Source organism: Haliotis rufescens, unplaced genomic scaffold, assembly GCF_023055435.1.
Source record: "Haliotis rufescens isolate VD_foot unplaced genomic scaffold, xgHalRufe1.0.p SCAF_5, whole genome shotgun sequence".
NCBI lineage: Eukaryota > Metazoa > Mollusca > Gastropoda > Lepetellida > Haliotidae > Haliotis > Haliotis rufescens.
In genome coordinates, this window is record NW_025964223.1 from 43,764,756 (window position 1) to 43,779,117 (window position 14,362).

The 14,362-nt window shown below is 37.9% G+C and overlaps 1 protein-coding gene across 2 annotated transcripts in view; it reads right to left on the reverse strand.

Annotated features, from left to right (window-relative positions):
• Positions 1 to 4,926: 4,926 nt before the first annotated feature.
• LOC124140018 (sodium-coupled monocarboxylate transporter 1-like) overlaps positions 4,927 to 14,362 on the reverse strand; it is a 39,549-nt gene continuing 30,113 nt past the window's right edge. For both annotated transcript variants that reach the window (XM_046507356.2, XM_046507355.2), the window contains exons 10-16: positions 12,527 to 12,642; positions 12,179 to 12,246; positions 11,733 to 11,819; positions 9,633 to 9,838; positions 9,344 to 9,441; positions 6,528 to 6,649; positions 4,927 to 6,339 (exon numbers count right to left, since the gene is read on the reverse strand). In XM_046507356.2, coding sequence (XP_046363312.1) covers positions 6,283 to 6,339; positions 6,528 to 6,649; positions 9,344 to 9,441; positions 9,633 to 9,838; positions 11,733 to 11,819; positions 12,179 to 12,246; positions 12,527 to 12,642 — 754 coding nt within the window. In that variant the 3' untranslated portion in view covers positions 4,927 to 6,282. The remainder of the gene's footprint in view (positions 6,340 to 6,527; positions 6,650 to 9,343; positions 9,442 to 9,632; positions 9,839 to 11,732; positions 11,820 to 12,178; positions 12,247 to 12,526; positions 12,643 to 14,362) is intronic.

The following is a 14,362-nucleotide window of genomic DNA, read 5'->3' on the forward strand; positions in this document are numbered from 1 at the left end:
GCGCAACTCTGCACAGCGAATCGCGGTGCCTTAGACGACTGGGCCATCCGTGCCCCCTTTTGACTTTAGAGAAAAGTACTCGAGCAATTCATTCCTGCATGTCACAAGTGTATGGGGATAAGTACCCTAGCTAATCCACTGTTAAACTGGTTGTCATTAATATACAACGGCATCAACAGACCAAGTTTACTTTGTTATGGCCCATAGTTGAAAGTTAGTCCGGCCTAGAACGTTTTGACCAGCGCTCGTATTCCCCAGGGGAATATAGGAGGTACGTGGTTGAGAAACCCAATTCGAACAAAAAATTAAGCAGCGGTTCTTACAGATGGCAGCTGAATTAGGAATGTGGGCAATTGTCACTGAATTATGAAGCGAACATACCTTCTCTTAGGCTTGTTTTGAGTCAAATGATGCAAGAAAAGCAGTCTTCATTGAGCTGAACTAGGAAGACACTTGTTTGATGTAATCATTTTGCCCTTGGTTTGAGTTGCCGACCTGAACGATATTGCACGGATCGTGCAGTGGAATCTTCCATATTTGCGAAACCTCGTGGTAGACAATTCCGGAAACAGCTGTAAATGGTGAACAGATTAACATATTCTTTAACAATTAGGCAAATCAACTCACATTGTTTCAAATTACATACAGCTGTCGCATTATTTATGTGGTTGGTATGTAATAAAAGATGTATGTAATTATAATTTATTAATATTCATGTGTATGATGCTTGAGTATATTATTCATCCCTCCCAGATACGTTTATAAAACTGGGATGTGTTCAGTTTAATGTATGGATGTACTACTGTAATAATCATATGCAATGTGCTCCTGTTGCAATATGTCTTCATTCACTAAACATGACAGAGGCAATTTCTATAAAGTATGTAAATGGCGTTGTAACAATATTAAGCATGGTAAGTATGTGTTAATAGCTTGTACGTAATTGTGTATATGGCAGAAATAATTGAGTACCATCTCATCAAAACCACCTCAATCACAAATTGTTTAATTACGCTCCTGTTTCATTTCTGATTCAAAATCACATCCAGTTATCTCACAGCATTCAAATTACATTGAATCACACAAATTTGAGTCCTTCCTGTAGACCTTGCCCAAAGTGAACACATGTCGTGACGTAAAGTTCACTACGATGCCTGTAAAATGTGTCCTGCCATTGAGTTGGCGAAGAACAAAACGTGACTCTCCAGTAAAGAGGACCCTTTACCACTGAGATCTGTCCACAGCAAGTGTTGTATGCACTGCTGGAGAAGGTGACGTTGATTTGGAAGAGGGAAGGGAAGAGTGGGGGTGGTGGTGGTGGCAGTGAGCACAGTGGAACTGTCCCAGGCCTCGCACTCGCAGGTACGCCTATCTTTTGTCAGAGGATGGTATGAACATTATGTCTGACGTGATTGCTCTGTTGTTTTCGTCGCGATAAGAGTCTTATGATGTTTCTGTGGCTGTAAAATTGACGAAGACAAATATTTATTGTTGCTTACGAAAGACATCCGTTTGCCTTATTGTATTTGCTATTGTATACATCGTAACTAGTAAATTAAATGTAAATTTTGGGTTATTTAATATGAATTTTCAATCATACCATACATACAGTTTGATTTTGCCTATGTTGACCATCATATTTAATTTTCACACGATTTCAATTTTTATGTCGTGAATCACACCACTAATGGATTGTGTGCAATTATGGAGAGCCGGCCCTGAAGAATGCCACGTGTGATCCTATTTATCACACGGCGATACTGTCATGGCAGTAATATCTGTATTATCTTTATTATCTCTGTCTTTGTTTTCTTTCCGGATTAAACAGCCTGTATCCAGGAAAATTGCTCACAGCTATGTTAAATGCTCACTTGAGCATGTAACATTTGTTATTGCGGCAAATGTCAACTTCGAGATCTAGGTACACAATTCTATTGTTAAGTAATAATTAAGTCCAAGGTTAGAGACAGCGCGATGTACTTTAATCTGGAATTCGAGAAAAGCGGTCAAATTTGCATGCATATGTAGTTATATAGAGAGGCTGGCCAAACTGGAGAATATGTTCGAGATATCGGTAGTTATCGGCATAACAATATGCAAACTATATGCACTGTTTATAACCAGGTGTATTTGTTGTGTGAAGTCACAAAACATGTTCCAGTAATTATATGTTTATAAGTTTTGATTTCTTTGCTAGTATTGTGTTGATCAACGCAATTGGGATGGATGACATGTATCAACCAAGTCAGAGAACCTGACCACCCGATCCCGTTAGCCATTATTTTAAATAAACAAATATTCTACGTTTAAAACTGAGGTATGAATAATTTACTTTAAATGATGTGGCCTTACATATCCTCTTAGGGGGACAATAATGTTACGCTACTTCAACCCCCTTTGAGGATACAGCCACTAACCATTTAAGTTACAATGATACATAACTAATACAAAATATAGCTATCTATACAATTTCGAATTTATCGATAAGTTCAATTTCTTTTTAAAAAAACATATAATTAATTAGAATTGATAGTATTAAAAAGATCTTTAATTGATGATGATTTGAAATATTTATCCCTTGTGATGGAAAAATCCACACAGTCAAGCAGGACATACTTGATAGTGATTCTTTCATCACAAGGGATACAAGGATCCCCACCTTCCAATAAATATTCATTTGTATACCTGCTGTGGCCAATACGACATCGTCGTATCATGACCTCTTCAAATCTGGACTGACAACCCAAGTAGGTGTAACCGATATTTGGTTTAATTTCATGTAATTTATTTATACCTACTTGGGTGTCCCACTTCATATGCATTAGATCTCAGATGATCTCATTAAATGGGATCAGAAGTGGTGTCACAGATTTGTTGAGTGCTGCTTTTGCAGCAGCATCGGCCATTGTGTTCCCAGCGATTCCAACATGGCTGGTAACCAACAAAAAACGATGTCGTATTGGCCAGTAGCAAGATCATTGAACAATTTAATCATTTCTATTAAAAGTGAATGTGTGGAAGACATGTTTTAAATAGCTTGGAGGCAGGAAAGAGTCTGAAAAAATAACGAACTGTTTATGTATTGTTTGCTTTTGGATGTATGTTAGAGCTGTTAAAATAGCATTTGCTTCAGCTGTAAAAATAGAACAGTTATCTGGTACTCGGGATGAGATAGTCGTGGATCCAATGACAGTGCGCTGACGATGTTGATCAACTATGGTGTTTGGAGCCATGTAAGTGGGACAATACTTTGTAGATTCTCTGTGTTGGTCCACATGTTTCTCAACAACTCGAGTTCACCAACGAATATGAGAAGGAAAGATGATCTGGACCTATAAGAGATTCAAGAGAGTAATCCAATTCGCTTGGGATGCGAGGTTTCCTATTACTCTTTCCAGAAGAGCTCGTTGACAAAGTTGATCGGTAAAACACCATCATGAAAAATGTCCCCACATGGGAACCAATAGCACAACACCCTCGTTGACGTCAAAGTTCTGGATCATATCTTCAAGAGCGGAAATTCGTGAATGGGTAAATGTATGTGCTTGGTGCAAAAAAAACAAAAGGCCAAGCCATAATTTCACGTTAAATTGATTGCTGGGTAAATTCATGTTTAGTTTACACTGCGCACCACAATGTAGAAACTTTTCAGAGTAAGGGGTTAGTAGATTCATGACAAGATGGTGCTTGTGCATGCGTCGTTAACCGATTATTATTTGTTTCAAACGTGTAGCTTCACATGAACTGTCACCAGTATCTAACCTGTCATGATATGACAACCTGTCGCAATGCATCATCCCGAGGCAAGAGAGTTAACTGACTTCAAAAGTGTTAACTGGACTTTTATAGTCAGTTAACTCCCTTGCTTCGGCAAGATGGTCGAAATGTGGTTAACTGTTGCAATAAGTACACAATCGTCATATACAGCAAGTGTTGCAGGTCAAATGAATATGTGTAACAGATCAAAAAGTAAGCACTAGAACTGTAACAACAAGAAAATATTAGTTAATTTTCGATACGCATTGAGACCGCCTCCGTGGTCTTGTGGTAGAGCGTCCGCCCGGAGAGCGGAAGGTCCAGGGTTCGATCCCGGGCCGCGTCATACAAAAAGACGTTAAAAGATTGTACTTGTTGTTACCCTGTCTGGCGCTCGGCATTAAGGGGCTAAAACAAGGACTGGTCGGCTCGGAGTCAGTATACTGTGTCTGAGTGGGGTATTCATGTTAAACTGCGGCATGGTATCTCAGTGAGCTAGCACTATAAATCGGCATCAGTCCGGACTAGTACAAGCAGCCACACACACACATACACGTGCATGCACGTCGCTATATAAGTGCAATAATCTTGGACGCGACGTTAAACCCAATTTCACCTCACCTCACCGATACGCATTGAGTCATCTGCTAATAAAAACGAAAGTCTTGGAAACTGTGATGCTGAGGAAATGTTTCAAATACAGAAGTAATTCCCTCATTGGACTTTTCAGTTTTGGATGAAATCGAGCGTACGGGTGCTATTGGGAATTGAGTTGAAGAACTTGATCTAAAATAACTTTTGGGGTTAAATGGAGTTTTGAATATTACAACTCTTAAAATTTGATATATCTTTTTGGTATGTTGACACAATAACTTAGTTATTGATACATTGACCTGACACCTTAATTCCACTGTAATAATGTAAGTGGATTTGAATTTGGGTCTTATTCCAATTTTTACAACTGGATATTTTCCATCCGAATGGACAAATGGACTAATAAAACCAGTTAAAAGAAAACGTGGCAATGATGGGATAATGACACTTGTCTTGATTGATCTAATTTTTAGGTATAACAAACTTCAAAACTTTAGGTTGATCTGAATCTGAGAGTCACGGAGCTTTGCTCTAGGGTGTCATTGAACAAGAATAGGTAATAATGAAAACGTGGCAATAGGTTCACAAGTTTATTATAATTACTTGCAGCTAATTATATCCATAAACGACAACATAAAAGATCAAAAACCAAATTTACACTGACAATGATCACTGATTAATTGATTCAGAGCAAATTCAAAAGCTGATTAGCAAAGCAACTGTATGACAGTAATACAATGAGAGTAGCTAAAACAACACTTTGACAAGATATTGACAAGATGCATGGACAGCAAATTAAGTCGGTTGAGACCTATTTACACCTGAGTTACTTTACTCAACACTCTTGCCATAAAAGGCGACTATGCTTGTCGTAAGAGGTTACCAATGACGTGGACCGTCATATAGCTGGAGTGCGATGTTAAATAACAAACAAACAAATAAATAAACACACAATCTGATGATTATGTCCTATGGTAAAAGTATACAATGTTATACTATATAAAAAGGGTGGTGAACCATCATACCACAGATAAACTACATACAGACAGTCAGACCCTATCAGAAAATTCCAAAGTGTGTATCTATAATAGCAGTTATGTTCACAGTTGCTAACCGAGTTTCGTTATTGTTTATGTATATTAATTTCTTTTGGAAGTTTAAATCTATTAAGAGAAACATCAGCAGCTTCTTTCCAATAAATTTTTGTATCATCCCCACCAATCCTGTACGTAAACCCCTGGCGACATCGAAGCTTCGTCGCCTGCATCATCTTTTGGGGGCTCTTCATGATCAATGACCACGAACACCAGCTCGCTACATCTGCTCAAACCAACCGGAAGGGGCGGTCGGGTAGCCTAGTGGCTAAAGCGTTCGCTCGTCACGCCGAAGACCAGGGTTCGAATCCCGACATGGGTACAATGTGTGAAGCCCATTTCTGGTGTCCCCCGCCGTGATATTGCTGGAATATTGCTAAAAGCGGCGTAAAACCAAACTCACTCACTCAAACCAACCAGACAAGAATGTTCACCTCTAACCCACTCCAATTGTATCGATTCATTATATAACATGTGATGCGACTTTTCTATTATCTTATACATTAGACAACTCTTTGTGTGAAAACAAAATGCATATTCTCAAATCAGTTAATCAAAGGCGACAAAACACTACCAGCTCAAATTACACATCCTTGACAATGATACATAGACATACGCTGGTCGTACTCATCCTGCCAATCTATTGAATACTCTCGCCATATCTAATCATTAGTACAACCATTTCTGTAACGACTGGATCCTGTAATCCTTAATCGATCGCTCATGTATGATGTTTACCCATTCTGCACATTATGCTATGCTTTTTTTTATCAAGATTGTCCTCGAACCAAGAAATGAGAACCAAAGATATTTGATACCATATTACACAGCAGCATGGCTAGATATCTGTGGCTGTAACGTCAAATGGGATCTCTTCATTCGTCGACTGGTACTGCTGGAAAATATATCAAGCAAATATTGCATTTGAGATGATTTAATGATTTCAAGTGTAAGCCACATGAGAAAAATGAAACAGTTTAATGCATCGACTAATTTATCATTCACTTCCCATTGTTTTCCAATGTGTCTGCTGAGACCATATCTAAGATAGAGTTGATTTGTCAATCTACTTCTATAATATACCTGTTCTGGTTGTTTATTGCATCGAAACACCTTCAGAACCTTCTCAGGCAGACATTGGCATAGTTCGTCCAGAATTGATCGGCTGTACTGGGAAGATGCAGGAGTTTCGGGAGAAAACCGTCCTGGAAAAGAATACATAGGCACTGTTATCAGATTTGTCAGGATGGCATTGCGTGCTTCATCTTCACGTTAAATAATTCTATCAGCTTTTCCCTGATAAATCATCCGATAAATGCTTGTGCAAGGCAAAGGACATGTTGTCAACTGAGGTTGCACTTTCATTTGTGTACGGTGTATGGGGCCCATGAATTTGTAAGTATGAAGAATATATATAAGGAAAACACTGTGTGAGTCATACATAGCAATTTCGTATCAAATGTCAATGTTCTAAAATGGAAAGTTTCATATGTACAACAGCTAGCTGTGTTAAATGCGGAAAATGTCTTGATTTTTACTTATTCCTTGAGCTTTAGTCACAAAGTGTAACTTTTCTTATTTCGTTTTGTTATGGCTTGTCAGTGAAATAATTGACGAAAACTGCCATTTGAATCTCGCTATCAAGTTTCAAGCAAGCAGTGTCAATCTACCGTATTTCTAGTGTAGAATAAAACTAGTCACGGCAAGACTACATGATTATGTTTAAATGCTCAAAGATTATGATCTACATCCACACATTCCCTTAACAGTTAAATGTAAGATTCCGATTATTCGTATTTATAAATCACTTTCAAATAGTGATGAAAACAAGTGTTCATGAAAAGGTGAGCATATCCTGCCGCACTGTCACAAATCCTTGCAAAGACAAGTCAATTGTTCACCATAAACCAATCACGCGGATGTATGGTACAACCCTAAGTAGAGAATTGCATTAGCCATGATGCTTGTCACTGATGGGTCATACTTGGGATGTCCTTCACATGTCCACCATGCAGCTTTTAGAAAGATTTATTGAGACATTGAATGCTGTAATCCTGATTAAACGCCTATTACGATAATCTTTGAAATCTTTGCTGTAAGTGCTTACAGTATTCAGGATAGTTATTTTTGTCACTATGAATCCTAAGGTATAGATCTAAAAATGAAACAGATGATGTTATTTCATTGACCATTCTAGTTCAGATGTGTAATCAGCTTAAGGGAATTTGCTATTTGACCATTAATGAACGATGTCAGATCGTTATTATACCTAAAGGTTACGTTACACTTCTTGGCCAAATTTCCGTGCTCAGATGTACCAATCTGAGCAGACATTCTGATTCATATGCATAAAGAAACATTTCAAGTCCTATCCACAAATTTCACATATTGTTAACTCCGTAAAAGAATATATTTGTCTATAGTCACCACTTTCAGTGACAGTTTCCCTCATGTGTGTCGACTGAACTAATGAAGTTGAAGACATAATTGATGTTGATTCTTTTCTAACATTGCAAACACTCGGGTAAATCGTTTGATGTTTTCAGGATCAATATGGTATTAATTCTACTAGACTCAAATGCTCTATCACGAAGTTCTTCCATTCTGGTATTAAGGTTATGATCACTGGGACATGTATTTATTGCTACCTAGCAATATACATGTATCTCTATTTGCAGGGATTCTTATTGAGCATTTGAACCCAGAACAAAAGAGGAATGATATGGCTTTAGGTTTTAGAGTCGGGCGAAGGTGAAAGATACGTGGCCTTGTCAGATTTCACTCTAAGTTAAAAAGTGACACTGTATGTGGCAAGTTCTTTGATAAAAGAATTAACCTTGTGATGTTTTTTATATGATGGTTATGTTAGGTGATGCCTTATCAGAGTGGACAACTACGAACTGTTCACGTAGCTATAGCGGAGCCAGAGTTTTTATGAGAGCTGCCTGGGACAGAACATATTAATCTTAAATCAGTTTGTGCATTCTACCAATTACAACATCACGGTCTGACGTAACTCACTTTGACATTATTTAACATGTTCATCCCCTCTATCACATGGGATATTTTAACATATGGCTGAAAAGCATCAATGGTGATTCCAACAGCAGGCTTTCAAAATATTTTGGCCCATATTTGAATAACTGACGAAGATAGTTATTGTCATGGACAGACATGTAGGAGACACCTGTCATTGTATGATCAACCTGTTAGTTGCATTACGAGTCTTGACAGCCTCAAGTAGAGGAATTTACATGGTGAGCTTCCAAATCCTCGTTCTGCAACACGTTCCCATTAATGGCAACTTGGAAGAAAAATGAAAATCTTCGATTTCAACTGAACCTGTTGGGACTTTACCTTTGTCTTCACATGTTTTGAAATACATACATGTATATACAATGTCTGTGTGTAGTCATAAATAAAACACCCCACGGGGAAAGAAAACTCATTTCTTCTGTCCAAATTGCACATTGATCAACAGTTCCCATTGTTAAGAATTTCCGCCAGTATGTAGGAGAGGTCACTTTCCTTTATGACATCCCGATTGGAAAGTGATTGAAGACATAGTAGCGTTGCTTTTCTGTGATGCCACATAGCTATATAGAGAGAAGGTGATTCCTAAACACATGATTATGATATAGTCTGAATTATACAATTAACTCTAGGATAATCACAAATTTGTTCTGATTGTAAAGGGTTTTTGCTGATTTTATTTACACTCCATTAGACAAAGAGTTCACTGTAGTTGGCATTAGTTATGTGTAAGAAATTGATGTTTTTAGTAAAGGGAGTCGAAAATGTAATCTCTATTGTTACATTTCAATATTAACACCTCGTGTAAATGAATGCGTTTGTATATCTGTGATCAAGAATGCAATTAGGCAACCAAACATACATACGTGAAAGGAGACTCACAACGATCCCAACGAAGACCACGACAATCATACCCGTGGCAGAGTAGTAGATGTATGACAAATCATAAATTGATAAGTAGCCCCTGAAAATAGACAAATTCAAATATTTGACTGTCAGATACTGAAAGAGGACCCCATGTTTATCGGGATTCAATGCTATCGATGGCATTTGTCAAGCATTATCTAAATGAAACAGAGCCTGTAGTATGTCCAATATTCAATATTGTGAAACACAACTTAAGGCGTTTTACTACCAAAACCTAACATCACATACTTTGCTGCTACTTCTTCGTCAGCACGACCATCATCGTTGGTGAAGTTGTGAGCAGTGTGCAGTCCTGTATCATTGGCACCAATTATGTCCCAGTTGCATCCGTTGACAAACGTACTGGATACTTGCGTTGATACACCATTGAGGTACGCACCGATACCAATCCATAACATAAATATTAAAGACGTGAAATAGCCAGCGGTAGCACCCTGAAACAGAGACCATGATGTCATTTGTTCTCGTAGACATTTATGCAAAATGCCAGATCATCAAATGTCCCTATCTCACGTGTAATATCCTTTATACCTTTCAAGTTGATAACATGTTATTATTATGAAGACCCCAGCAAATGAACCATTATGTAAACCATTTAAATGGTGTTGCATTAGGTTGTTTTTTTTAATATGACGGTACCTCTGTTTTTTTTATTTTTGAATCCGTGCAACGCTATGAAAACTCAGAAAAATGTAGTACATGCAAAGGGACGCGATTTGAAAGACTGTGACATTCCCCATAAGACCAGGGTCACAGTGAATATGTTTTTGTGCAGATTTCCCGCATGTTGTATGATTTAGATAATAATGCCTGACAACCGATGACAATTTAATGATATCATTGGCAGTCGGTGTGACTTACTTTCAATGAAAAGCACAAGGGACATAATACTAGTATTTGGTTTATGTGTGGAGTAGCCCTGTGGAATGTCAGGGTAATATTTGTACTCATCAACTCAGGGTTTTGCAGAAAGGTATTTAATGATAGCGAGTTCAATTATCATGCAACTGCTAATGATGTTAGGTTCATTGTGGCAGTATGTTATCCATTGAACAGTTTGGATCCATTTAAAAGTTCCTGGAAATGTCAATGCATGGTTATTAAATAAAGCTGTGACGAAATGGTTGCTTCATCAAACACTGACAGTGTTACACATCCAGTTTCGTGCTGACAATTCAAAATCGAGATCAAGCCATATTACGCCTCAATACAGTGTTAATGCAGTGTTCACATTACAACCAACTACCGATTCCAAGAATGTTTTCACTACATTGATGACCTATCGTGCAGCGTCAGTCCGAGATTTACCACGCCAATAAAAGACACGTCCATCGCCCTGATTGATTTCTTCCAGCCAACGCGACACACCTAGGAGTTCGTAACCGATTATTAACAGTTTTGGTGCCGTCAAGTTCCCAAGTACCGAAAGGGGTAACATTGCACCCTAACTTGTGTCATCCACAGTAGATAATGTTATGTTCTCGGATGAACGTTGTTTCTGCATTTTATATGCTGACGGCAAAGTTTGAATATGGTTTAGATATAAGCCGTTAGCTACGCTGACAAATATGTGATGGAAAGAGATGGACTGGATGGTGCTAGTCTGATGACATGGGCTGTCAACTGTCAATGGTCGGAATCAAAGTCTTGGTCCAGACATGATCTACAATATTGATCCAGGACGTGGACATGGAGCAATGTCGCAACCCAAATATCCATATTTCCCATGTTTGTTTGCCATTGACATAATCCACTTGCATCATTTCTTGAAAATACATAATTCAACATTTTGTTTCTTGCGTTTCTTTTGTGGTTCCGAAAAAACTATATACCTTAATATATTGAAATGTATACAGGGGTAGGCCTCACGCATTTGTTACTTGTACCTAATCCATTTGCAATAAAATAAGTGGATACCTGTCACTCAGATTGAAGGTCAAACTACTCTCAAGGCCATGCCCTAAAATGTATTATGTTCGAGATAAATTAAGAAGTGTTCATTATCATAGGATGAGGTGGGACATGGAATTGGTGCTATTTTTTAATGGCCTTCATTGAAGGTCAAGGTCACGGGAATAGTTATCCTTATTGTAGTTCTGCTTCCGTGCATGCACCCCTTTTCGAAATTAGAAATAATCAAGCATTTGATACAAGCATACAACTTTCGTCTTAATATTATTGAGGGCATCAATAATGTTTTGCCACGTCGATTTTCAACTGGTCATCATTGTGTCGCAATTTGCATATGGTATATAAGGAACATCACAATGTCTGTCGTTACAATTACAAAGTATAATTAGAATGTCTAAAAGAGACGATGATACTTACAACAGAATTTGCGCAAGGGCAAAACATCCCAAGGACAAAAAGGCCAAACAGAGGACCGTCTAAAATGCTCATTACTGCGTAACAAATCTGGAGAAAGAATGTGTTTACACTTTAATTAGATTTAGAATCAAGAACGATAATCCTGTCAAATTGTTCGTACAAATCCATTAAATAATATCTACGTTGACAACATATCGATTAAGAAATAAAACATAATTTGTAAAATGAGTGAATGAGTTAGCTTGATTTTACGTCGCTTTTAGCAATATACCAGCAATATCACGGCGGGTGACACCAGAAATGGGCTTCGAACCCGGGTCTTCGGCGTGACGAGCGTAGCCTGTAACTACTAGGCTACCCGACCGCCCCTACTTAGTAAAACACTTGAACATTATATAATATAATGTGTCTGTTGTTGTTTTGTGTCAATAAGAATGTTTTCGTACCTGAAGAATATTTCCCAAAGATGAAACAACGTACGCCAAAGCCAGACTCAAGGCTCCAAAAATGATCACTGTAATAAATTGTTAATCTTGTAAGACAGTTGTGCGTCCATAGGTTATGTGAGATGCATGTGTTGCACGCTGATTTGAACAGTAGTTAAGTGAAAATAGACGTTTTCACCATGGTATGATGTAATGCTCACACACCAAGATTCATACTTATGAAACCATGGATCAAGACCCGCAATCAATGAATTCAGCAATTATGAACGTTACACAATGGCATCTTAGAACGCTGGGACACGACGTGAAAGTACGTCGCTACGTGTGTGTATTCAACATTATTCTCACCAAGACATTTCGAGAGGACAGTGGCCCGGAAGTCGGTGATGGTGATGCAGCAGTAGGGCCGGATGTAGTCCTCCAACATGACTGCAGCAACGGCGTTTAGACCCGACGACAGCGTGCTGTAAAACATGGGAAGCTCTCGGATGTCACTTTCGAATGAAAACTGCTTAAAAAGATATTAGCTACAGGGCATTAAAAATAAGGTAGCGCATGAATTGAAAACAATCCATTTAGTCGCCTCTGTTAAACAGGACCTACATATATATTCCTACACACAATCCCCAAGGGGTCTGTCACTCACATCTGTGTCCCCATGATCGCACGGCGCCAGGAGCCGTGCCTTAATTTGTTATGGGTTTGAGAAAATTACATGGGGACGGGGGATGAGTAATCTTTGGAAAAAGACGTAACAAAATGTTCAACACAGATTTTATCTGTGTCTCCCATATGTATACGATGTAAATAGTTCCGTTGTGAAACTATTTTTCAAAACATTCCTAACTGAAACTTATTACAGTAAACAATATTACGTTATTCGGCAACAATCATGAGAGGGAGAGCCCTATCTTAGACAGGTTTACCTGCCCTAGTGCGCTTGCGCTCATCGCTTGCAGCCGCGAGGATGCGAAGGACAGGGTACTAGTCTAATTCTATCCAACCAAATTCCCAATACAGCATTTCGCTGCGGTGAAACGTTGACCCATTTCTGTAAATCGGGCCTGTCTGTCGAGATGACGGGGACAGGTGTACAGCATATCGCCATGCGGGAAACGTTGATACAGTTGCCGTGTAAAGCGAGATTTTAGCACTTAGGACAGTATGAATAATTAATGTTGACGCTACAGGATTAAATATATAGTAATCATTAGGGAGGTAACTCTCATAGAAAAGTGTGGTTCATGGTTAAAAACCACGTTGTGGGTTTCAATGTTAGAACTTTCTGCATGAAAAGATTAATTATTAAAAAATATTAAAAACTTTACCACTGTACTTATATCAGTGTCAATGGTATCATGAATACCACTATGATTGTGTTAACGTTATACCCCATGTTTCTTGAAAACAATAACAAATGTTAAATTTATATATTTAATCGAACATTCTCTATATTTTAATTATTTGTTTATTTTCTAGAAATTGCGAGTGTTTTCTTGTTATTTCGATTATATTTTCGTAATTTCAATTATTTTCTCGTTAGTTCTCGTTTATTCAAATAATTTCGACTATTTTCTCATAATTTATTTAGTTTATAGTTTATTTGAGAAAACTCCAAACACTCCGCGTTATGTCGATTATTTACCCATTATTTCAAGTAAATACAAATAATATAATGATCGAAGTCAAGAGAAAGAACTCGAAATTTCGAGAAAATAATTCAAATAAAAATAAATTGTGCCACCAAAGTGGCACCATTCGGCTTTCGTTCTTGACAAACATCTCTTAGATGAGCATGAGCATGAAAACTTTCATTCCTGTAGTTTCTGTGAACACGTTTGACCCTATATCATGCATTATACACTAAGTTGAAAACCATTGAGCAAGGGCCATAACTCTGTAAAAGATGAAATTCAGACACCACTTTTTTTAACTCAATTGAGATCGTGACCTTTAATATCTGTAAGTAAAATTTCATTTCTCTAAGGTAACTTGTTATTGAGAAAACTCAAACAGTATGCACTAAGTTGAAAAGCACAGCATTGGAGCAAGGGCCATAACTCTGTAAACAATGAATTTCAGACATCAATTTTTTATCAATTGAGATCATGACCAGTAACATCAGTGATTTAAATATCATATCTCTAACTTAAATAGTGTTTCATCAAACTTGTCCCCATTGAG